The sequence below is a fragment of the Lontra canadensis genome, unplaced genomic scaffold (assembly GCF_010015895.1).
Source record: "Lontra canadensis isolate GAN:19392208 unplaced genomic scaffold, GSC_riverotter_1.0 scaffold3, whole genome shotgun sequence".
NCBI classification, from domain to species: domain Eukaryota; kingdom Metazoa; phylum Chordata; class Mammalia; order Carnivora; family Mustelidae; genus Lontra; species Lontra canadensis.
In genome coordinates this window covers 39,071,715-39,098,545 of record NW_022630997.1, presented here as the reverse complement: position 1 = coordinate 39,098,545, position 26,831 = coordinate 39,071,715, and the positions used below count along the sequence as shown (strand labels likewise).

Genomic DNA, 26,831 nt, shown 5'->3' with positions numbered 1-26,831 from the left:
TCTGGTAGAAAAATACTAACCTTGCCAGAGAAAAGTCTGGCTTTGGCCCTCAGCCTCTGCAATGCACTCTCCAAGTCTCTGGATGTGGGGCCTGATTAAAAGTCTTTGCCTGAGTGTCTCGCATCAGTCAGGAAGTAAAAAAGCAATTGGCAGGGTGGGGAGGAGTGGTTAACCACACCAGAAAGTCTAACAATGTGATATACGGTGGGGGCTTTGGGTCACAGGGTTATTTGTCAACTTTCAAAAAGACTGGAGACTGAGGTCAGTCTATGCTATGGACAGTCACCCAGGTTTGTATGTTGGAGCTCCCCAAAAGACTCTGACCACCTGGCTTGGTGAGCTACCCACAGGGGCAATATTCTCTCTGTGTTGTAACACATGGATGCTGGAAAAGTTAACACTGAGTTAACCGAGTTAACAAAGTTAACACCATGACTCCATAGGGAGAGAACGATGGAAGCTCCTTGTTTGGGACTTTGCTGGGTCTGCCCTATGTACCTCTTCCCTTGGCTGAGTTTAATCTGTATCCTTTCCCTGAAGGAAATCGTCTTTGAGCATAAAAGCTTCTAATGAGTTTTGTGGTCCTTGTAGGGAATTATCAAATCTGGGGGTGGTCTGGGGAGCTCTTGGAACTTGATGCTGTTGGTAGTGGAAGGGAAGGGTGGCCTTGTGGACTGTTCATCCTATGCTCTCCTTCCATATTATCTCATTTCCACCCATACCTGGACCCTTACTGCAGCTGGGAAAGCACACTCTCTTCTGGACTCAAAGCTAACACAACTCACACAACATTTTCACAAGACCCATAGTAAGATACAGATTTCAAGGCAAGAGCCTGTAGAGACACATACATTTATACGGTATACACAGTGCTACAGATAGAACTGAGACAAATTTTCACCCAATCACAATGACCTTCTGGAGCAGTATTTTCACCAAAGGCTATTCAATCTCATCCTTGAGAAGTGCTCATTGTGACCCACTCTACCATCTTCCCCAGCCGCTAATGAGTCGAGAACTGCAGCCTTAAGAAGCTCGGGTCTCGCGCACCACCTCGATAATGAACCACATCACTGCCTTGCAAATTCTTGTTTTGTTTCCTAATTTTAATGAGTTTACATCTTGTCTCTCTAAAGACCTGATTAAAAGCTTCAAAACAAAGCCCAAAAGGACAACAGAAATATCTAAATTCAGGGGACTGCGTTCACGCTTGACACGGCACTCAGAGCCTTTTAGGGGCACGATCTGATGGCGTGCGCCCACGGCTGCCAGGTAGGTTGCTGCTGTCCCTCGTCACCATTTTCACCTGTTTCACACCAAAAAAGGCCTTACAGTTTGGAAAGCCTAAAGTAGGTTGCCCAAGGACAAGGACTATGAAATGGTAGAGCAGGGTAAGCCCTAGGATGGTCTGAGTCTGGATTCTGCTCCTAGCTCTTAGGCAGCGCTGGCCTTCCTTTCCATCCATTCTCATTCCAGGCCAGAGCCCCCCAGTGATCTCTTTGTCCCCCATGGACAAGGCAGCAACAACACACATGAATGCACAGAACTGGCCAAGCAACTCGGGGTGGAAGTAGCTGGCAGCCGTTTCCTCCAGCCGACACCCTTTTCAAGCAAGGGTCACTGACCTTCTGCCCCTCCCCGAAGCTGCCAGGCCTGTCTGTCATGGTTCCCCTCACTCCTTTCAAGGGAGTTTCCTTCTTCCGGAACACCAGTCACCCCTGACTTCCTCCCCCCGACCCCGCACCAATTAAACTGTCACAGTTGGCTGGCTTGGAGACAGGTGCAGGCAGGAAGAAATCTGAAAGAAGCTGGGAACTCGGGAGACATGGGGCTTCTCTCTGGAAGCTGCTCTTTGGTTTTTCTGTCACACCGGTCTGCACACAGGTCGGATGAGCCCACAGACATTCCCCAGGAACTCTGCAGCCACAGGTGAGAGACGCAGCCTTCTGGAGAAGTGGCAGCCGCTTGTGTCTGTATGGGCACCCCAAACTCCATTTTCAAGATTTCAAATGCAGCGGGGGAAGGGGCAAGACTGCTCAAGAGGAGAAAACAAGGGACGCCTGGGTGGCTCAGTTGGTTGGACGACTGCCTTCGGCTCAGGTCATGATCCTGGAGTCCCGGGATCGAGTCCCGCATCGGGCTCCCGGCTCCGCAGGGAGTCTGCTTCTCTCTCTGACCTTCTCCTTGCTCATGCTCTCACTGTCTCTCTCTCAAATAAATAAATAAAATCTTTAAAAAAAAAAAAAAAAAAGAGGAGAAAACAACCCACAGAGAGTCTCGTGCTCAGACATGTTTTATAGGCCAGGAAGGGAGGGTTTCCGATCTCTGTTTGATCGTTGGGTATGAGGACTGCCCTCTGTCTGGCACATGGTCTTCATGGCAGAAGAAACAGCAGTGCTTGAGCAGATGAACCCACCCTACAGAGCAAGAATCCTTAGCACGGGGTCCATGGACCAATTTTAGAGTCCCTTGCAAGCAAAATTCCTACGGTATTCATCAAATTTCCGAAGTGGTACTTGACCCGCAGGAGAACCATCACCATGGCACAAGGCAGTCATACATATTGCCTTCTCTAATTTTACTTGATGTAGGTACCAACTTACTCATTCATTCCTCCTCTGAGCATATGCACATGAGTGTACAGACACGCAACCACCAAATGCCCCATCTGTATCTGCTCTCCAGCCTCACCAGGTACCCGGCGACAGACTGCACGCCAAAGCACGGATAGGCAGCATGGCCACCTGGAGCGCACCTCCATTATCACTGCTGCTTTCTACAGACCTTGCCTTAGCCTTCCTGTTCATGCTTTTATGAAGAGGGCAAAATCCTTACTGGACTCCCCACCCTTCCTGATGCTAGTGGAAAAGCATGTGCCAGGTAGAGTCATCTCACGACCTCCATGTCCTTCATCATTCTTTATATATGGTCCCTGAAGTTCCCTCCAAGGCATCAAGATCGACTGTGTCTCAAACTGCGTCATGGGTTCATCTTTGGGCAGGAGGTAGGGGGAGCAGAGAAAGAGAGGTGAAAATACCAGCTCTCAAAGGAAGAGACAGGGGCTCTCTGGGCATAAAGAGGAACATGGACTGAATATCTTTAAGAAGGACAAGTGCCTTATAGTAGATTCCAACATCTAATGGCCCTGGAGTCCTACCTACATTTTCTTCCTGAGAGTACCATGATAAGTGAAAGGCAGTATGAGTATTTTCCATTTGGAAACCAGACTGATGAAGCAGTTCTACTGGAGTCAGGATATCATAATGGAATGGCCATCTTTTTTGTAGCTCTGAAAATTTCTGAGCTCTATAATCAGAGTCTAACAATGCTACCTTAACATTAGCTGCAAGTTTCCATGTAAAAAGTGAAAGATGAGGGGATGAAGCTATAGCTCAGACTTGGGACCAGATGTAGGAAGAAAGATCCAGAAATGCTTCTGATTTCATTTTTGAAGGGGCCATAGCATAAGAATTTCATCAGTAAATGTTGAACCGAATGCTAAGCAAATTGCAAAGTTTAAGGTTAATAAAAAAAATACAGCCAAGGGGTGCCTGGGTGGCTCAGTCAGTTAAGCGTCTGCCTTGGTTCAAGTCATGATCCCAGGGTCCTGGGATGGAGTCCCACAATGGGCTCCCTGCTCAGCAGAATCTGCTTTCTACTTCTCTGTCTCCTTCTACCCCTCTCCCCTGCTCTCATGTGCTCTCTCTCTAGCTTGCTCTCTGAGATAAATAAATAAAATCTTTATAAAAAATATAGCCAAGATTATCTGTGTTAACTCACCCATTAACTATACCCACATAGGCTAGAAATTGAACCAAATTTCATATAATGTGTCCATTTAGACAAGTAAGTCAGAAGATAGTCTCCAATACTTATCAACACAAACGTGTAGTATAATCAACTCTGCTTTGGTCACATTAATACACCAGCAGACCAGATAGATTTGGGCCTCTTTTCTTATAAAGAACCTGACAATTTAAGGGGGTTATGTTCACTTCCATTTATGTCCTGGAAAATACACTCTTGTGACTTAGCAACCATGTTTAAAAAGCTCTTGCAGTTCTTAAACAAACAGAGTGTATGTTTATGAGGTTCTAACGACATTATTTTCAGGGATGACGTTGAGTTCGTGATATGTAGCTTTAGGGATTTACAGTAAGTTGTGGGTGATTTATTGCTGTGACATACAGTATATGCCTAGAGAGGAGTGGACACTTACCTAAGCATTTGCAAGTGTGTTAGATGGAAACAAGCCAGAGCACCTGGAGACAATGGGCTCCTTACTTCGGAGAGGGAAGGGGCCCTTTCCGGGGGATGGAAAATCAAGAGTTAAGAAGGTTTTCTGGCACTCAGAGAGCAGAGCTAATTCAAGACCAGAAAGAGAGACAGTTTAGAATAAAGATTGAAGACGGGAGGCCCAAATCTGGCCTGCAGAAGTGTTTTGTTTGGCCTGCAGAGTACTTGCAAAGATCTGGAGCCGTGGGCAGTATTTTAAAACTGGGGATTCCGCATAAAGCCTGGTTTCCTCTCCTCTCTCTGAAACGCAGGAAGATCAGGCCCCACGAGCCTGTACTCTGCTCGGGGACAATCAGCCGGAGCTTGGAAGCCACCTTGGGATAGAGGACTGAGCTCTCATCGCAGCTCAGTCCCCACCAGATCTTCCCTCTTTTCTAACATCAGCCTGCCCCCCATCTCCTGGAGCCTACCAAGCTTGCTGGAGGGAATGGAATTTTTCACTGTAGTGGTCTAAGCAAACAGATCCCCTAAACTGGCAAGGCTCATTTTCAGACAGAAGGATGGACAAAACACATGTTTTTCTCTAAAACTCATCAGAAGATTATTAGGTTTTCTGGAAAAAAAAAAATTTGGACCTATCAACAGGTGCCATTTTTTGCTTAAGGCCGGGGTGCTAAAAGTTCCTATTTCCCAAAGCCGAGTCAAAAGACACGGTTCGAAATGGAATGTTTATTTTTAATTTCCTCATCTGAAACAATTACGTGACACTGAGAGGGATAGGATATTAGGCCTCCATCTCTGGGCTTGTTTTGTTATCTGTGAAAATTTCCAGATGGATGGGGCTGACAGAAAAGGAGGAACCAGGGCCAACTTTCCATCAGGCACAGCAGACACAGTGCCTACGGCCCACCAGACTTCTAGTGACCTATAATAATGCCTTAATTTTCATTTCTCTAAAATCAGAAGAAAAAATAAATATAATAATAATGAATACATGATACCAAATCCAGCCCGGATTATGTTCATCTTTATAGAAATGCAGTCACAAAATGTAACTTTCAATATTCTGTACAGAGAAAGGGACCCAAGAAGGCACAAGGACCTACACCCATGAAGAGCATCATGTGACACCCCCCTCCCCCCGCAGGCAAACCCTGGTCTCCAAATGTGCTGCAACCATCTCGTCAGTAGCGCCCCCTCCCTCGGCCATAACATTCTTCCCCACCACATCCCGGGATGCTCAGAACGTGGCAAGTTCATAGACAAGGCCCCTGAAAGGCGTACTCCACCCTGACCTTGGTTTCAGAAAGGTGGAGTGGATGTCTTCCAGTCAGTCACTTCTGGAAATTTCCAGAGAGACATTTCCAAAGATTTCCATCATGTGCAACTGGAGAACAGGTCTTATGGCCATGAGGGATGATTCGTTTATCTGGTTCTGTTATGCTACCCCTTGAAACACTCTCAATCCTTTAACTCCACAGCTCATGGCAAGGCAAGGCTTTGCTAGATTCTGCACACGCTGAAAATAAAAGTCAGAGGACATAGCACAGGCCATAATGAGAGGCCCCTCCTGTGGACTCCTAGAATCAAGAGGAGATGGAGTTTTCTACCTCCTCAACACAAAACCTCCCCAGAGCCAAACCATTCCCGAGACCCAGCTGTTTCCTCGGCTTCTCTCCCTTCAGGCCCTCTGCAGTGCTCATGTTAGAGAGCGAAGATACACTGCCTAGTGAAATCTCACTGTTGTCTTGCTTTGTTACCTCATTTTTCCTATCTTTATCTTTTTCCTGTATTTATGCCCTTTCCCCCTCTATCTCTTATATGATGGCTAGACTTTCTGACCTTTATAAAAATATATAAAATTTAAAAGTCCTAATGAAAAAGATCTAGACTGAGGCATAGTATTCTCAATCCTCCATACCTAGCAAATGTCTTACACACAGTTCATACTTAATAGGGATCTCTTACCTGACTGATACCTGGGTTCATGGCTCTCAGCTCTAGGCAGCTCTAGGTCCGCCCCTGGCCAGCTGGGTGTCCTTGAGCAGGTCACTGAGGGTGCTGAGGCCCAGGGAACAGTGGTACCAAGAGGAATCTGAAGTCTCTTCTGTAATCTCTGTTGTTATGATGAGACTTGTGGCCAGACCTCCCATGCTAGGTTATCCCATCAATCTAGAGTTGGGACAGTATTGTCCCTTATAGATACACACACAGAGACACACACACACTCCTTTCTCCCAAATTCTATGAATAGTGACATGTGCATCAGAAAGTCCCAAGGGCATCTTTGCTGCAAGAAATTCCATTTTTAAGCCACAAATGACTCGTCATTGACCAGAGTGTCCCCAACACTACCATTTGTCAGGGCACCAGGAAGAAGGACAGGGGGAATAAAAACAGAGACAGAGGTCACATCTCCTTTCTCATCTGCAGCCCGTAAGACCTATCATAAAGTTGTAATAGACTGTACCAAACCTCAGCACAAGCATGGCAGTGGTACAAGCATGAGCTTTGTCCTTGGGTTTGGATTAAACCGTTCTGAGCGCTAACCTTTCTCTCCAGATGGCTCCCACCCTGATCCCTTGGCGGTTCTGAATGCACATGTGACCATGACCTCAGGTAGAGGACCAGGGCTGTGCCTCAGGGAGAAAATCCAGCCCTCGAGCGTTAAAAACACATGCTCACTGCAGAAGACATAAACAACTAACTGAATCTTCAAGGGAATGCATTTTCTTCATTTTTCCTAAAACAGTCCTTCTGTTACAAGAGCCAAGAGGGCTGAAACAGCATCAGATAATCCAAAGATTTTTCTTCTGAAAAAGTAAAATATGGATTTAAAATATTTAAAATTTAAAATATGGATTCTAAAAAGAGTAAATATGGATTTATAGATGTAGTTATCAGATAGTGTTTTCACAGGGAAACAAATGAGCCATTGGGCAAAATGTCCTCAAAAGTCATGCATAACAAATTCCAGGAAAAAAAAAAAATTCCAAACAAGCCAAACCAAAGCACTCAGCCTTGCTAACCTTCCACAACACAGCTGAGCTCTTACCTCCCCTCTGAAATAGTACAGAAGGGGAAAAAAAAAAAAAAAAAAAAAAAAGATCATAAATCAAGGAATTTCAGAGCCTCTTGCCCAGGGGGATGAAACAAATGAATCCCAAGTGCTCACCTGGCATTATCTTTGTTCTGTTTCATGGCCCTAAATTTGCCTCCATGATGACAGCCTGAGACTTCAAAATGGGCATAAAAATCACTATTTGTTTTGCTATTCCATGGGTAATATTTGCCATCACATCTTTGTTCACTTTATATTTGGTAGAATGAACCCAAGGAATCAGGGAGAAATGGGCCTGGACTGGAGAGAATTGTGCTGGCTCTAGGTCCGCTCCTGGCCAGCTGGGTGTCCTTGAGCAGGTCACTGAGGGTGCTGAGGCCCAGGGAACAGAGGCACCAAGAGGACTCTGAAGTTTCTTCAAGCTCGGACATGTCATTCTCTCAAGTTATCTTTTGCAGCAAATCTGGAAGGTCTAGCTCTGTCTTCCCTCCCACTCCTAACATAGTCCCTGAGTTTTTCCAAGTAAATGTTAAAGAGGAGCAGGTCCCGGATGCTTCTGGACACTGTCTCAAGTGGTAAGCTCTGTATCACCTGTGCAATGAGAAATGAGGCATGCAGCTGAGACCACCTCACCCAGACGGAAGGGGGAAGAACAAAGAGGAGCTACCCTCTGGGCATATCCTCCATATCCTCCACCTGTCTCCTCTACCAGGTTTGTGCTCACCTGATTTTAAAAAATAAAATAAAATAAAATAATTGCATTTTGGAAAGCCAGACGAGGTAGCACAGCTGAGCTGGGGTTGCACCCGTGTCAGAGAATCTGGTGTTGCCATTAAAGGTTAAACTCTGCCAGGGGACAAGGACTTCCCATTGGGAGTTATTTACAGACTCTGCCCTGAGAGGCCCTCCCCTTCCCCCACCCTTCCCAGGGCCCAGCTCCTCCACCATCTGACGCTCCAGTCTTTCAACAGCTGCGGGCTCTCCTGTTGTGCTCCCTTCACAGATGTGCAGTGCTGTTCTGAACATCCTGCCCTTGAACTTTCCCTACCCATAATTTTCCAAACCAAAGCCTGGCAATAAAAATGTCAGTGAGGGACAGAGAAAATTGGGGGGAGTATGTAAAAAAGGAAGAAAAAAGAAAAAGAACAGGGAGATGCTTTGCACACACAGTGACTTGTGTTGACTTCCTCAACAAAGGTTAAATGCACACATGACTCCTCAATGAGGACCTCAAGGCAGAGAACGGCAGGGAGTTTCTCAGCACAGCACCTAGAAATGTCAAGTTCCATAAAGGAGCTGGGGACAGAGTGAGGCGGGGAGCTTCCTTGCCTATGCTGTGGGCTCCCCAGCTGTTCTTCCTGCAGAGGGTGGGGGGGCGTGCTCATGGGGAAAGTGAGAACAGCCTTTGTAGTGATTTACAGTTGACATTGTGCTGTCGTGGAGGTGACGACACGGTCCTCGCAGCTCTGCCAGGTGTCCGCTACAAAGCTGGCACACAGAGGCACTGGGTCAACACCTGTGAGACAGCCAGTAAGAACAAGACTGGCCGGAGGAGGAGATCAGGTATCCAACGGTGCTGCAAAGATCTCCACAGAAACATCTCTTGGAACAAAGTCTCCTTGAGTGCATTGCTTTGATGGTACTAACTTTCTAGGAACACAGTGCAAAACTACAACCAGTTAACGAAATCCTACAACTCTCTAAAGAGATAAAAGAACCTGTCTAATGGAGAAGCAGGGCCTCTCTCATTACCTGTTTTTGTGTGCCAAAATGACAGGCACAGAGGACAAGGTCAGTACCATGGGAGGAAGCGAAAGGTCTTTCTACTGGGAAAGAATCCCATGAATGAGAGAAGCCCTTGAGAAACAATCAGCTTTTCTTGTTCTGTGCTAACTTGACCCTATTCCAACACCCAGTGCTGCCACCCCACTGAGAGAAAAGAGAAGGGAGTCTCATTAAGCCATAATTTAGGAAGAAATGAATCCAGACCTAACAGACAACAGACAGAACACGTCCCACAGACCTGTCCCACATGTCTCGTATCCTAGGAAGGAAGCTTGCTAAGACCCCCATAGGCACTGCTGACTTGCAGACTTGGTGACTCCAAAGGTAGAAACTGGAAAGATGGAGAACAAAAGAGAAAACAGGACAGATGAGTCAGGCACAGAGGCTAAGCTACTCCTTGTTCTTACAACTCCTGACTCAATGCACGGACTCACTTCCAAAGTCTGGAATTGAACTTCGAGACCTGGAAGAGAGACGCCTTTAGACATGCTGGGTTCAAATCCAGACCCCCACGACGGATGAGCTACATGGTTTGAAAAACATGCTGCATCTTCAGCCTCCCCACCTGCCCAGCAGGAAGAGCAGTCACTCCCACCCGATCAGGTTGTTAGGAGAATTCAGGGAGGTCATGTGTGGTGTATACCGTAATATGCTTAGTACCATACCTCACACAGTCTATGATCAGGGAATGTCAGTTCTCCCGGCCTTTCTGAAGACAATTTCCAGGCTGGAGGACTAGAGCCCCTCCTGTGGGAACACTCAGTGGGTAAGACTGCTGGGGGCTGGCCAGTTCTGCGAAGCCTCTGGGTACCCCCATCCTATCAACGGTACCAGTTTTATTTTCGGAGAGGATGAAAACAATCTGGTCAATTTCTATTCCAATCTTAAAGATAATCTTCCTTAGCCATACGTAACCCTAAGCAATTTTACCGTGTGGAACATCTTCAGTGGTAGTACACTGAAGAGGTCTCAAATGAGCTAATGACTCCAAGATGAATGAGCATAATGTAGCGTAACATATAACTTAAAATTTTATATGAATGTTGGAGACCTGGGGAGGACCATTTTCACATCATAACACTGCCATTAGCCTGGAATGCAGCCCTTGGATGAGAAACTCTCCAAAATTTGCACTGCTCTTCCCTCCTCCTTCTAACGTCCATATCCCCAAAGCAGCATCGCTGATATGAGAAGCCAAGAGCAAAGACTGGTGAAACCAGCAGGCGCCCCCACTGTGTGCCAGCAATTTTGGAGCAGATAAAGTCATTAAGGAAAATTTTAACAATGTATAACCTTTCAGCTTTACTCGGCTAACAGCAGGTAACTTGCCTTGCAGAGACATGAGCCTGCACTGAAGTCACCAGCAAGCAGGACTTGACCTTCATTTTCAGTATACGCAGTATTAAATATTCATAATGCACAGAACTGTAGCATAAGAAGTAGCTGAGTTTAAACATGAATCAAAGGAATAAATATCTCCCCACAGGTGAGTCATCCTTTCCAAGAATGCCCCTGGAAAAAAATGCAAATACCCAGGGCCTGAAGCCTCTGTCTCTTCCAACTATCTCTTGAAATTCTAGAAGTAGCAGGAACTGCTGCGTTATGCAACCCATGAATTCTGCACTCACACTGACATCGTTGGGTCTTTTTTTTTTTTTTCTTATCTATTAGAAAAGAATTACTGTTCCTATGTCAAAGAGAGGAAACAGACGGGATAGAACCAGCAATGGTGACATTATCACCCAGAGGGTGTCTGGGGCACTTTTGACTCGGTTGTACAATTTTTAAAAAATCTTTGCTTCACAAAGTATCAGAGCATGTGGGAGGAAAGGGTTGGTGTAGAGATCAAGAGACATCAGAATTAGGAGCTGGAGCAGCGCAGGCCTTAAATTGGGCAGAACACCTTTAAAAAGAAATGAAAAAAGAAACCGTTCTTTGGGGCAGTGTCTGCCTTGTGTGGCTTAATTTAATATCTTTTGAGGGATGGAATTACCGTGTTTGGAGGGCTTAACGCTTCTCTGTGTCTATAAGGAACTGACACTTGTGTCTATCCAAGAGTTGGTAGAACAACTCCCCCCTGCTTGGGTGTTTCTAGAGAGTCTACCACTGGGATGATGAAGCGTAATTTTAACACAGTTTAATGTAATTCTCTTTGGCTTTCAACTCCAGGAGCTCTGAGAACAATCTGTCCTAGCTAGACAGCAATCACTTGAAGCTGCAAGAGTGATTCTTCTGGGGCGATCCCTCTAGGAAAATTAAGACCCAAGGAAGGGCCCCTCGAATCCTTGAATGAAAAAGGACTGCTCAGGGAGTTATCCCGGCCCAACAACGGGAAAGGAAAGATGCGTAGGCAAAGCTGTCTTCGGAAATGACTTACCCACTGCCTCTTGAGGGTACAATAAGCTTGGAAAGGTTAACAAGATTATAGAGCCACCAATGATGACATTTAACTGAACTGCCTTCCCCACCTGCTGCCACACGGAAGGGGAATAACGAACCAGCCAGCTTACCAGCCCATTAGCACAACCAGATAGACCTGCCTGACACTGAGCCAGCAGGGCAGCCCCCCAGAGCCTCTTTCCTATATTAACCAGCCTTTCTCTCACTCTTCAAGGGGCTGGGTGCAGAGAAACTTCACACCTTGAACTTGTGCTGCTGGAGCGTTCCCCACCATTGTGGGGGAGGCCAGCTGTGATTAAAATTCACTGACACAAGCCACCTCACAATGGTGTCTACCCAATTAGGCTCATGCAAAGGGAAAGCCTGTAGACTTATTTATTTGATATATGTGAAGGGCATAAATGTTAACAAAAATTGATCTGAAGAAGACTAGGTTTTTTGAGGGTGATAATATCGTATAAGTTCCCAAGGGAAGTTTAAAGCTCTCTTTCCAAGACGCCCAGATGGCCAGCCAAACTACAAGTGTGTCTAATCGATGGGAGTTTTGAATGGAAAAATGGATTTTAAGAATCGACATTCAGCTTTCTTAGACATTTTCCGTTTGCATATTATGTGTGGCTAGAATTTCATTTTCTCTTATTTACTCTGCTTGATTACAATGTCTCATAGGTTTGTTTCATTGTTGTTGTTGTTTTATTCCGGGGAATCTATGGACTTGCCATACAGGTTACTTCACAAATTCTACTTCTTCCCCTTACTTAATGTGCGCACACTTCGCCGAGTGTCCCCAGAAGGACGGAAGGCTCCTTGGTATTGGCTCTGCTGATCAAGTCACCCAGAGGACAGAACCTTGGGAGATGGCTATAACCAAACACAGCAGTGCAAATGGAAAGTAGAAGGGCTAACATAAATAAACATAAGGTCTTCTTATAAAGCAAGGCTCGCTATGCCAAACCACACAGGTCAGTCACAGAGAAGAAAGACTGAGGCTAGGACAGTCCTCAGGGAGAAGAGACACAGGCTTGGTTCTAAGATTATTGGCATTTTTTGCTGAAAAAAGAGGAGAAAAGGACTGAATGTCCATCTTTGGAATACACTCCTTCCAAGTTCGTAAAAAATGCCAGAGCCAGACAGGGCTCCTGAGGCTGGCTTTCCCAAGACGTGGCAAAATGAGAACAAAATCCCAAGGACACTGGGGTGCTTCAGCATATCCAGGGAAGGGGCTCTTGGCCTTGGGGAATTCCGTTCCTTTCCAACCTCTCACATGGAGCCGAGAACACCATCTACTGCCTCTCAGTAGACACTGTAAAAAAGGACACAACTCAAATCCGTCTAACAAGAGCATTTTATTTCTGAGAAATACAGAGGAGCCGAAAGGGTGGGGAAGGGAAAGAAGGCGGCGAGGCATCTCTCCGAACCGATTGCCACACTCACCTCCATGTAAGGGTTTGCTCTGTCCGGGGCAGACACACGACATGCCCAAACGCATTTCCTGAGCCTGGCATGGAAGCTGACAGGGTCTGCACCCCATGGCATGTGAGAACACGCCGCTCCTGGGAAGAGAATGAGGAAAGAAGACGAGGACTTTAGAAGATCTTTGGTTCAATTCAAATATGGTCCAGAATCAATAAGATGAGATATTTAAAAGAGGCTTACCTTCCATGCCGTACCAGTTGGGAGTTTTCCAGACTTAAACAACTCTTCTCTTTCTTGGCTGGGAAGAGCTGATGGAGGGCACATGTAGACTCTTGTCTTCTGGAGGATTTTGAAAGGACCCTCTCCCTGAGGCAGGGGAGAGCGGTCCAGCCCTGTGCATGGGGACGGGCTGAAGGACCTCTGAGATTCTCAGACTTGGCGGATTCCCAGAGGCGAGTGATTCAAGGGATGCTTTCTTTATTTTCCCTGACATGGCATTTTGGCCTCAGCACCCTCAGCACCGCACAAAATCCTTTGGCTGGTGACCAGACGCCGCTGAGAAATTCAGAATGGAGGCGTGCATGAAACGCCTACCATCCTGAGCCACAGAAAAAGAGCACAAAGCTCAGAATTCAGGCACACCAGGGTGTACGCCAAAAAGGACACGAAGCAGGTTCCTGGAGTCAAACTCTAGTAGGCAGCCATACCACGGATAGAGTTCAAAGAGGTGAAACCTCTCTTACAGTGGACAATGCTGGCCAAGAGTTGAAGTTCATGTCACACGGAAAGGCGCGCCAGACCAGCTCAGCTCCAGCTTCCCAGATGCTGTCAGCCTCACGCTTGTACCAGAACTGTTGGAACAGATGAGGCACCCCAAGGGGACACCTGCTGGAAGCGGGCAGAGCCGGCCGCCACCTAGCAGCTCTGCTCAGTGACCCCTTTTGCCTCTGATAAAGTATTAAACTCTGTCACAAGACCCCACCGCAGGCTCACCCCAGGGTACCAGTTCATTCAACTGGCACCCCAGGGGTCTGCGTGAATGTCCGCTCTAGGAAATGCTAGATGGCCATGGGCCTACACCTCTGGGAGTCATCATGAACTCCTCCATCCCATCTGTCACCTTCACAAGTCAAGAAGCACTAGCAAGCAATGCTCCCACGGAATATTCTGCTTGATAGCAGCAAAGGACAGAACCACGCTTCCCAATCTGACCTCCAGTAAGATGACAGCATCAGGAATCCCTCATGAGAAGAGGCCCTTTCCACCCATAGCAAGAATGGCTCAGACCCTCGGTGGCTGGATATGGGCAACCCTCCCAATGGTTGAAAACTCATATCAGAGCCCTCTTAGTCTCTCGACGTTGTTAGTGCAAATACTTCAACAGGAAACAGTTATTTGAAAATAAATAATACCCAGCAAAAAGGCTTACCCTCAGATACCACTCCCTCCCTCTTGTGCCAGCAGAGTCAAAGTAACCTTCCTCGTGAGAGCTTGTTTTCCCAGTCAGAAGACCAGCCCAGAGGAGCCCTGCCTTCCACGGACAGCCTTCCAAATTTCAGGGTTAAAGTAAACCCCTTGATCAATGCAGAGGCTCATGATTGTTTTAGCAAAGAGGGCAAGACAATGTATTTGAATACTCACTTTGACGAATCAATGAAGTATATTACAAGTGCACCAATGCTCAGAGCAAAGACTAAGACAACCTGCAAAAGAAGAGGAAAATGTCATCACTTAAGAGCCGACACCGGGAAGCTTCGTATTTCGTGTTTGGAGTTTTTTTGACACACTCGGCAGCAGCTGGGAAGCAGGGTTCCCACTGCCTTCTGAGGCCCCCTTGGGAATCTCAGTCCCTGGAGGCCCCCACCGGACGCCCTGACGTGGCCTTCGCGCCTTGCAGCGGGCAGCAACCTCAGTGCCGGCCAACAGGGGTCAGGGCAGACTCTTGGATCTATGGCTCTCATCCTGCCCTGTCCCTATTAAGGGACAGCTAGCTTCTCTGCAACTGAAGTCAGCACACTCTGGTGGGAAGGGCAGGCAAACATTCAGGTGACACAGTGGGTCATGTTATATGCAACCTGGGCCCAGAGGAACTCAAATATGGGAATATCAATTTTTCACAGCTCTGCCAAGATACCACTTGGCAGTGGGTACATACCATAAAATTCACCTATTTTAAGCATACAATTCAATGACTTCGAGTAACTGACCAAGTGGTACAGCCATCACTGTCATCTAGTTTCGAACATTTTCGTCAATCCCAGTTCCACCATTCACAGGGACACCCAAGAACGGTCGGTCCCTACTCCCACCCGAAAGCCTACACAAACCCTGATTTACTTCCTGTCTCCAGGCAAGAACCATCAATGTGAAAAGCACATATCTGCTGCTTGTACGTGTGTGTGTGTGTGTGTGTGTGTGTGTGTGTGTGTATACTTATAACACCTCTCAAGTATTCTGGAAACAGTTTAGGTGAAGAAAGCCAAATCTGGTAATACATTAGAGCCAGCTATACAAGCACCCCTGTTCATGTTTACACTCTTCACTCAGAATTAATCCCCGCTGATCTAGAAGACAGTCTGGCATCTCCTCCAAAGACTACCTGTCACATGGAAGCCTATCTGAGCCATATGTCACCGCTGAGGCAGATACCGACACTTCTGCCCCCTCCCTCCATCCCAGTTTATTTAGTCTTTCACAGAGGAGACCAGTAGGGCATCTAAATGGATGCTCAGAAATAAGAAAGATGCGAAGATTGAAAACAAAAGTCAACACCACCACTAGACACAGTGCCAGGGCTCAGCAAATACCTTTCAGACACGCTATCTCCTAAAGGGACTTTGGAAGGAAAGAAGTGTCAGTCTCCTCTGAGTATCTACATATTGCCATCCCTCTGGCATCAGCTGGTGGAGAGAGAGGAATCCCAGCTTATGTAATGACTGGGCATGGTCAAGCCATGTGTGTGTGTGTGTGTGTGTGTTACAGAGAGAGAGAGAGAGAGAGAAAGGACCACACACATATCCGTACTGTGTGTGTGCACCAAAGTGGCGGAGAGGAAATGAAATCTGCATACGGCATTCGCTGGAAACACTGCAGAGCCCCATGGAGCTGCCGGACAGGCGGCCGACCGCACAGGAAACACCGACAGTGACAAACAGCCCGATGCCGCGGAAGGAAGACACAGCTTCACAGCACCTGACAAACTATCCGTATGAGAGGAAGTGGTAAAGCAGTACGCCACTGGGGCTTATTTAATTCTTCCATTTTGTCTCAAAAACTAAACCACGCTGCAGCTGAATCCAAGGCAGCACTGCAGTCTGCTGCGGGCCATCACCATCTCTCCGGGGGCCAATCCCCCCAGCAGGCTCACCCCAGACGCTCCCCTCACACTCACTCATTCATTCTTTGTAAAAGTCATCCACAAAAACAAACAAAAACATAAACAAGCCTGGCTACCCACCCCCCCATTATCTGAATGAGGCACCAAAACAAATAGCTTCAGATTAACTTTGATCTGTGTTGCTATTTCTGAGACATAAGCGGTTAGATCCTGGCCCCGAACCTCATTCTCAAAATGCTGCAAAGGGAAGGGGTGTGGCCAGGACACAGTGGAAGGACCTCTTCTTCATTCATAAACAGCTGACCGAGACTAATCTCTGCCCTCTGGACTGTGTGTGTGTGTGTGTGTGTGTGTGTGTGTGAATCCTGAGCTTTGGTCAGACCCGGCTATACCGGCCAATGAGGGGAGGAGTGGGAAGGGCAGGGATGCAGGGGAGAGGGGAGGAAAGAGGATGGAAGCCCTTGCAAATGGCATCTACATCATTACGCAACACGCTCAGAATCTAAGCTCCCCTGCAATGGTGAGTATTTCCCAGCAGCACTGGGGGGCCAGACCAAGTAGCCGACTCTGATTTGTCCCAGCTGCCTTCGCTCGGCCTCTGTGACGGTCAATAATATGCAGCTTATTTAAGCAAATCAGCCAGTGACAGGAGGGGAGGACTCCTGCTAGCTTCTTGAGATGCAAACTCAAATATCAGCACCTCTCTGGTAGGGTAAGGGAGGGAAGTAAGTAATCCAAAGACAAATGACCTCCAAGAACTGAAGATCCTGATGAGTGAGCCTGTTCTTGGGTCCACATGGTGGGCCAGAAGACTTGTTCTTGAGGCACAGGGTGTCCAACTGTTCCACCCACTCGCCTCCATAACTGACACGATCAATGGGGAGCGGACCAGCTTCTCAGGATTAAGGCAACTAGGCATGTGATTTTTAAACTTGCTAAATGGCTCTTTATCATGTCAGGCTTGATGGCATGGTCAACCTGGATCCAAGTGCTACAGAAAATGCATCAGCCCCTTGGATTACACCATGAAAACAGGAATCCAACAAAGATTCGTCTTCTACAAGGCCCTGGCAAAGGACTAGCACTCTCTCTCTCCATCCTTTATCTTTCTCGCTCTGACAAATCGCCCATTGTCTGATTAACTCTGCTCTAAATATGAAAAAATTCGGTCCAACTGCAAACAATGGTTAGATATTTAACCTAAATGCCAGTGGTTGTGTTATAGAGCAACCCGAAATAATTATCTAAGTATTTATTTCACATCTGCTATATTTGACGCCCTCGGAAAAGTGGAAAAAGTCCACTTGGAATCATGAAACATACTTCTTTGTAGAGTAACCCTTACATAGTAACCTATGTTACATTACACAATGATGCAATTAGTGCCCGATTGTATGGCATACGTATAGTCAATCTGCAATGAGGTATTGACTAGGTAGAGATATAAATGGGAGAAGTTAAGGATGGGTAGGAACCATAGGGGCTCTTGACTCAATATGTTTTTTGTTCTCAATGTGTCCCTTCTCCCTACCTGTATTGGCTACTCTAGCACCCCTTCAGTAAGGGGGGAGGCCACTGGGAGTCCTTCCATGTACCTCGATAGTCCCAGGAATAAAAGGTACTGAAGTCCAAGGGACATGGTAAAATGAGGCCAAGAGAAGCATAACACCCGAGATGGAGAAGCGCTAGCCCTCCAGCGGCAGGGTCAAAGAAGACCCCTTCCAATAACCAAGCACTTCACAAAGCTGTCGCAAACAAGACCTTGTAAACACAGTCTGACACATGGGACAATATGAGCATTCCCTCTTGAGGCACACTGTGTGCCGACCTCCGCCAGAGCCTTTCTAGTTTTTCACAGGTTGGGGTCACCAGATCATCACGGCTACCTGGAACGGTGCGAGCCACCATATTCTTAGGTTGACAAAAAAATACCTACGTGCTACATGGTGATATGAAGTACTGAGCGATATTTATGGAGGTGCTGGATACCTAACAAAAGTGATTTGATTAATATCATTGAAACAAGGGTACCCTTGAATTATCTGTTCTCAGAAATGCAAGGTCAAACACTACATGAGTTTGCACAGAAGAGTACCAGGAACAGACCCATAGACACAGACATGCATTGTATTAAAAAAAAAAAAGTTTGTTCATAACGCCTGGCACCAGGAGCCTGATGATAAATGGAGCGCAAAGAGGGGATGTTCACAGATATTTTCATGATGGTCATTCCAGCAGGCCCTGGAGATCTCTCAAATGTCTCAGAAAGTTCATGAAAATGGAAAGCAGGATGGCAAAGCTCAGGATATCCCCTGTCAGGTCACTGAGGATCTTCATGGAAAGGACAGTCCCAGTGAGAGTGAACACAGAATGAATGAATCAGGAAGGTGGGCTCTTTGACATGTTGCCTGTGCTAGAAACTGGTTTCCAAGTTGTTGGAGTTCGACCCAAGTGCTTTCAGTAGACACTAGTCACGAGTCTGCGAGGGCCTCCAGACAATGACTGGAGCAAAGGCTCAGAAAGGCAGCTCCCATCACAATCCCCTCACAGGAGTGGCATTTCTTAAAAAACAGAGATTCCTTTCCCCTGCCCTGGAACCAGAGAATGGCCAGCTGGGGGGATGGGCAAGCTGGGCACCTCTATCTTTCACAAGCTCCACCAAGTGAATCTGATATATGGCCAAGAATGGGAGTCACTGAATTAAAGCCATTAGGGGAAACCACTTAGCTCAAGTCAGAGATTAATTTACAAATGTCGCCTTAACAATTAGCCCATTAGAACATATGTATGAGGCCTGGAGGCTTTGAGAATCATGCTAGGAGTACTCTAGAAAGTACAGAGAAGAGGATGAATTAATTCTCTCCTGAGCAGGTTTTATACATTCTCAGCTCACAGCAGAACAAATGACCCTAATTAATGATTCTGCACATTTAATTGGGGCCTAGCCAGTCACTGGCAGCAGCGACCCCTCCGAAAATGGACTATTTTCTACATATAATCCCAAAGGCACATCACTATTTTTTTTATCGAGGTATAATTTATATACAATAAAATTCACTATATTAAAAAAATAGGTATGAGAACTCCCAAGGCAAAACAATGTGGGGATGTTTTGTTTATGACTGATAACATCATTCCACCATCCAAATTAAAATGTTTGGTCTGGTGAATTTAACAGCTCCAACAGACATTTATTGAACCCCTTTGTACAAAGCCCAGAGGGAGAGAGAGAAAAAAAGAAAACAAAAAGAGCAAAGTCAGTCCTGGTCTTTGCCCTCAATGAGTATGGAATCCAGAAGTTGAAATTACTAAGGAGTCCGCTGTGGCTTTGATAAATGCCACACATACGAATGGACATTTCTGGGATGTCCAAGGAAGGAGAGGACCCAGAAGCAACACCACCACCAGCACAGACCCCCGAAGCGGGAGGGGAAGGGGAGGATGGAAAAGCCAGGGAGAAGAACGGAAAACCCTGACATCCGCACTCCACCAGTCTGCTGCCGGGAAAGGCAGACACCAGCACATCAGCAGACAGACTCCTGGCAGAGACGGTACAGGACACTTGGGTTGGAATCCCCACTACCCCCGTAAGCTGTATGCTCTTGAGCCTATCACTTCTCACCTCCAGGACTCCACGTCCTGACCTGTGAAATGGGCCTTTGGAACATATGGTCATGAGATCAGGACCTAGGTAGGTTTTCGCTCACAGCGAAAGAACTCAAAACTTCTGGCTGGAGAAGGCAGCGTTCTTTGATGCCAAGGAGATGTGATTTGTGTGTCATTGTAACTCAGCACGATGGCCATTATGCGTGTCACTAATCTGGGTCAGAGGGGTTTCTTTCAGATAATCATAAGCAGGAATCCTATGGACACTCGGATTCATGGATTTGTGTGTCCTGTAGCACAATCAATTCCTCACGCAGGTGCCATTGCACAAAACTACAACACAACCTAGAGGGGCCACTGGCTGGCCCTCTCATGGCTCCGTGCCTTGTTCTGCTCTTGCTACAGGGAAAAATGAGTGGGGGAGGTCTCGCTCAGTCTCCTTTCCTCCTGCCTCTGTGAATCTTTGAAAAGCCCACCTTTCTGTAGGTTTTGCCCAGAGAAGCTCACATTCTGAATATCAGTTTTTTCTTAAGGAAAAAAAAAAAAGGATATGTTTTTCTTCCCAGTCTGGCCAGTATACTAATGTTTTCCTCACCCTTCAACCACTCTCAAGAGAAGACATGATCTTGCTACCAAGAAAGGTATTTTTGTTATCCCAAATAACAAAAGATTTGTAAAATATAAAACCAATATTTTGACAGTGCCATTTAAACATCCAAACGTCCCCTAAGTTTCCAAAATAACATTCTGGCACATTACTTTTGACTTATGAACTGCTTATACAAAAAGGCTGCAAGTTGATTCACTGAAAGCCAAGACTCCAAACAACGGTTTAAGTACAGATATGTTCTAGATGAAAGAAAAAAAGAATAAAGAAGTGCTTTCAGTGGTCATTATTTAGAATTATAAAATATGTGGGATTTCCAGATAAGAGTAAAATTATGCTTTATACAAATGTACAGAAGCCTAGTGAAAACGTTGATGCTTTTGGGGGCATTTAAATTGGTGCTTCCAATAATGCAATACTTAAAGCCATACTCATTACAGTCTGGACTGGATTGTTAGGACAAAAGAGACAAATTGGAGAGGACTTCCCACCCCTTAAATTGCTCTAAATGACTACCACGGCTTAGGGTATAAAGAAAAAAAAAATCCCAGCTTACAAGACCCTGCAAATCCTGACCCCATTCCCCTGCTATAGACTGAAATTAATTGAAATTTCAGGTCTTCTTATTCACCATGTGTGTCTCCCCACCCCAACTACCACAGGGCCTTTGCACAAGTCCTCCAAAAAGTCTTACCTCTCTTCATAGACTATTCATCCTTCAGATCTCTGCTCTGCTGCCACTTTCCTGCCATTAATGCAGAGAGTTCCCCCATGAACACAGTTACTTTGTAGCACTTAGCATGGCAAAAGTTTTACATTTTTTGGTGCAATCACTTGATCAAATCCTCTCTCCTCCGCTGGACTGCAAGTTCTATGAAGACAGTTTGCCTGGCCATTTTTGCTCATCACTAAACTCCCAGAAGCTAGCAAAGTGTCTCAATCAATATTTGTTAAATAAATGTGTATTTGGAAAACAGTCAGGAGAATAAGTTTGGACACTGGGTATAATGAAAGCAAAAGAGAGCTGGAAGGACGTGGACCCTCACGGAGTAAGACTTTGGAGCTTAAAACCCCAGAAAGAGGTGAGGTATAGTTCCCATGAAGGCAGGATCCAAGGGACTCATGGTTGGAGTGGAAAGGGACTGGAGAGCATCACAATTTAGGAGGTCGAGGATCTGGGAGGCAAGGGGGCTAGCAAGGAGGATCAGTGTGCAGACCGGAAGGGGATGGCGGCAGCTGGGGTAGGGGGAAGGAAGGAAGAGTCAGGGATGGAGCCACCCTGAATGGGATGTCAGCATCTGGGAGGTCAGACAGGGTAAGGACTCAGCAGGATGGCAGGAGCCTCAAGAGAAAAGGTTTTGCACCAAGATGGAAGAGGCTGTGGAGGCCCAGAGTGTCCAGGGGTCCCTGGGCTATAAAGAAACAAGCCACCTATGGAGAAGTGAGGGAAACTATGTCTCTCTGAAAGACAGGTTCAATTATAAGGTGGCAGATATCAGGAGTGCTACAGGAAGAAGTTGAGAATTTAAATTAGGATCGGGACTGGGAATGTGTGAAAACAAAGTGAAGTACGTGCCATAAGGAAGTGATACACAAAATAATGTAAATATAAATGTATAAACAATGCATGAATACACACATGCGCGCGCGCGCACACACACACACACACACACACACACACACACTGCAAGGGACACAGAGATAAACTGATACTCTACCCATTAATCACAAATACTGGGTCTCTATCAATATTTATTAACCAATCACATTCCTAGCAATGTGTCTCTGCCCATTTCCAAATTAGGCAATTTCAGAATAATCATAGATAAAAACAAAATCCTAGAAAATAATAGGGTTCCTTCTTAATGCAAGCTACTAAAAACAATTTTATTGTAAATCACACATCTGTTGGCAAACAGACTAAGCACAATAACGAGCTTTTTTCAGAGGGGAGAGGAGAATTTGACTAATATGGAATAGATATCAAGGGTCTGGATTCTTCTTTCTTTTTTTTTTTTTTTAATTTTCCCCAAAGAAGAATTAGGGGCATAATCATACATCAGTTGCACAATCTCTTCCCTCCCGAGGGACCATGTTGCTATAACTCCGGGGCACAAGTTGTGCGTATTTCTGCAGGGCAGTGTTTCCCTACTGCCATGGAGATGTCAACAGTGTTACATCTTGGGTTTCGTTGACCGTGCTCATTTCATTTTGCACAACACAAATATACAGAAGAGTTAAGTGTGTTCCTCTAAAAGCCCCAATTTATTATAAATGAAAACAAGAAACTGAAAGGATCGAAAGCAATTGGAACATTGGGCCAAAACTTTCCCTAAAACCTGTGACCTTCCTGATAATTGAGGTTTAATGACACTAAAATCTTATATACCATGGCATCATATAAAACTTAAAAGGTTGATTTTCACATTTTTTCAAATATTTCATTTATTTATTTGAAAGAGAGAGCTCACAAGAAGGCAGAGAGGCAGGCAGAGGTGGGGGGTGGGAAGCAGGCTCCCTGCTGAGCAGAGAGCCCAATGCAGGACTCGATCCCAGGACCCTGAGATCATGACCTGAGCCAAAGGCAGAGGCTTAACCCCTTGCGCCAACCTGGTGCCCCTGATTTTCACATATTTTTATGAACAGCATTAAACTGATGCACTGGCAAGCTTGATAAAAGCCTTCCATTCGAGGGCTAAGGTTTGAGAGACCTTTCTTGTCTAATTACTGAAAATCCTGGGGGAAAATTTCCATCTGCTGGTGGAGCTCCCAAGTTTGACCCTAATGAGCTTGTGGGGAAATTGTCTGGCTTAAGTGCATGTGGGTCTGGCCAACTGGATTTTAAATTTAATTAGATTCATAAGATGAGAAAACTTGTATAGAACTGTCGAGTCACCAGTTGCCACTTACCATCACCAAGGACTAAATTTATGGCCACCTTTGGCTTCCTTTTCAAACCTTCCTGTTCTTACAGAATACTGAAGGCAAACACGGAAGTGAAAGCAAGGACTCAAAGACATACTTGTACACCCAAATTTGTAGCAGCTTTGGAAGCAACCCACATGTCCACTGACAGATAGACAGAGAAACAAAATGGAATATCAGCCTTGAAAAGGGAAAAAATTCAGACACACACTACCACATGGGTGAACCTTGGCAATATTATGTTAAGTGAAATAAGCCAGACAAAAGGACCATCATTGCATGGTTTCGCTTGCATGCAGAACCTTGAGAAGTCAAGTTCACAGAGACACAAAGTAGAATGGTGGTGGCCAGAGCCTGCAGGGGAGAGGGGGATAGGGAATTCTTGTTTAATATGTATAGAGTTTCTGTTTAAATTGATCAAGAAGTTCTGGAGATGGATAGCAGTGATGGTTGTACCACACTGTGAAGGTATTTTTTTTTTTAAGATTTTATTTATTTATTTGTCAGAGAGAGTGAGCACAGGCAGACAGAGTGACAGGCAGAGGCAGAGGGAGAAGTAGGCTTCCCGCTGAGCAGGGAGCCCGATGTGGGACTCAATCCCAGGACACTGGGATCATGACCTGAGCCGAAGGCAGCCACTTAACCAACTGAGCCACCCAGGCGTCCCACTGTGAAGGTATTTTAAGCTACTGAACTATACACTTATAGGTAGCTAAAATGACAAATCTTACATGAAGTTAATCACAATAAAAAAATAGAAGGAAAATTCTGAGATTCTGCAAGAAAAATCTATCAGTATATTTAAATTTCAAAAGAAACACAATCATCTTTCCAGAGGGATACTAATATCTCTCCTCTCAATGGCAGTGGGAACCTGTACGAAACTTCTACTACATACATGTGACTCTTGCCTCTCTGGGATGTTTGATCTTATTCCTTAGTAAGCTGGAATTTCCCCTTGGTTCCAGAATCTATCCCTACCTAGCTGCAGGGAACTTACAGGAGTCCCCACCTCCCCTCCCACTTTCAGCCTCATCTATTACAGATACACAAAGAAGACTATGAATTTCTCAGGGATCAGGGTTTCTGACTAGAGCCAGAACCTAATATGTCCTTGGGTAAATGTAGCTAAAGTCCCAGATATGACAGGGAGTTTTAAAAGAATATATCCTTTACCACAATAGAAAAGAGAAGAAAAGAAAAGCATGTATACCTTTGGCTTACAACATTTTAAAACCTGTAACAACCTCTAAAAGATAACATCATGGACACAAAACATTTGGTCCCCAAGGTCTGAACTTCAGGGCCAAGCTGTAGCAATGGCTTAGTTACAGCCACTTAGTGGGTTAGTAGGACCTTAAACTCATCCCTAGAACAATCTAAACTTTCTATCTTTTACAATAATCATTTTGCCACCAGAAGTGTTGCTTTAAAAAAAGATTGCCAACGCAACCTGGAAAGCAGGGCCATCAAAGATCCTGCACGTCAAGAGTGAGTCAAAGATGATAAACAATCATTCAACTGACAATAAAACATTGACACCAACGTTGACGAACCTTCAAAATCAGTGCCCTGACCCACTATGCCTTGCCAGGCTCGACCATAAAGGCTCACGTTCATGTGCTTGGTTCCCAAAGCACCATATTGTTTTTCCTCTTTTGTAGACCCAACAGCTGACCATGACAAAGGGGTTGACCTTGGCAAATGCCATCTAGATATGAATGAAACCAGGGAGCCCCCTGTGCTAAGGTTTGTGGTAGGTTGAGATCCCAGTGTCCAAAGAGAAGGTACTAGCTTGTCCACTCCTGACATCTTTCCCTCCTTCCCTCACCTCTGGGAAAAAATTCTTTTTGAATTTACTGTGGTACTCCTACAAACAAGCTGCCTTTCTTGAAGGAAGTAGAAATCTTCATGAGATAGCATTCCTCACGCTCACACATTCCCGTCCCAACAGCATGGAAAATCAGAAGGCAAGGGTCAGTGGTACACATCTCAACTTGTGTAATTATTGCTGTCCTCGGTGGGGGAGGGGGCCCACACCACACCGCATCACTGTTCATTTAGAAAGGTTGGACGACAGCCCCGGCTGCTGCCCGACTTCCTGCAACATCTCACGCACCTCCCCATGGCCCGGGGACGATCAGATGCTAATAATGCCACCCAGCGGAACCGCAGCTCTGGCTCACCAGAGACCAAATTAGAAAAACCACAAACTCCACTTGCATGGGGCATGCGGTAGGGCTGGAAGGACGGGAACATGGTCAGGTAACATAGCTTTCCTGCCTCTCTAGGCATCGCTCTTTGGAAACAAGGAGAAAGAGGACTGTCTATGTAATGCTACTTGTTGTCTTTTCAAGGCCATTTAAAAGGAGGAAGAGGACGTGTATGTATGATGTTCAGGTCTCCTTTCTACTTCAGTCTCTCTATAGGCAGAGCAGGCACACGGACTGTCTTCAGCAAGGGAGGAGCCAAAAATTTGGGAAGAATTTTGTATTCCCTATTTTTAAGAGCTTTGACACCGTTATCAAGGAGAAATCAGAATTGAGGTGGATGTCCTTAAGTCTTTGTATGGGTTTGCCAAATCCTCCATTTATATGTGGGGGAGAACCATCACCTTCTCAGGGGTTTCGGGGCTCTTGTCATAATCTGGCTGTGTATATTAGCACAGCCCCATCCTGATCACTTAATTCCCCTCCCTGTCTACTCCATTATAAGATCTCTATGCACAAGAATTCATTTGTCTGAACTACCCACACCATTCCACAGCTACCCAGTCATTCATTCATTCATTGCATGCAGAGGTGAGAGGTAAGAGGTGAGACTCAGAGGTGAGCTGGCATGGGATACAGAATAGGAGAGAATGGTCCTGCGTTATAGAACTTGAACTCTCCTTTTGATTCTTGTGCAGAGGAGGATGACAGATGCCAAGATGAGGTTCCCAGCATCAAAAGCCTTTCCAGACATTTATGCTATAGCCTAAGAGTGGTTTCCAAATGTGAGTATGGATGGGAACTATCCACAGGGCATGTTAAAACACATATTGCTGAACCTCATCCCAGAGATTGCAATTCGGTAAGTCTGGGGGGAGCGTGAGAATTTGCATCTTTAACAACCTCCAGGCAATGCTGATGTTGCTGGTTAAAGGACCATATTTTGAGAATCGCTGCTTTAGGCCATCAGAAAAAATTTCCAAAAGTCAATCCTTTCCAGATATTCTGTCTTCTTTGAGTATGGGTGTAAAAACATTTTAGATGGGTTGTTTGGGTCTGTGCTATTTGGACAAAATCCCCTTAAAATATCTGTAAATTTTGAAGGCTTCTAAAAGGGAGAAAACTGGCCAGAACTCTCTCTTGAAATACTATTCAAAATCATTTTTGTACACTAGTTCAATGTGCTAGACAATGCCAGCAACATGTTTTGGTTTTGTTCTTAATTAAATTGATATATCTTCTCCATAA

At 45.6% G+C, this 26,831-nt stretch overlaps 1 protein-coding gene across 36 annotated transcripts in view; it reads right to left on the bottom strand.

Moving 5' to 3' along the window:
- The window catches only part of KCNMA1 (potassium calcium-activated channel subfamily M alpha 1), a 717,583-nt gene that overhangs the window by 342,397 nt on the left and 348,355 nt on the right, over window positions 1-26,831 (bottom strand). For 35 of the 36 annotated variants that reach the window (XM_032839333.1, XM_032839342.1, XM_032839358.1 and 32 more), the window contains exon 3: window positions 14,540-14,601. In XM_032839333.1, coding sequence (XP_032695224.1) covers window positions 14,540-14,601 — 62 coding nt within the window. Of the gene's footprint in view, window positions 1-13,236; window positions 13,454-14,539; window positions 14,602-26,831 lie in introns of those variants that run through there. The other variant, XM_032839323.1, reaches the window with a different exon arrangement.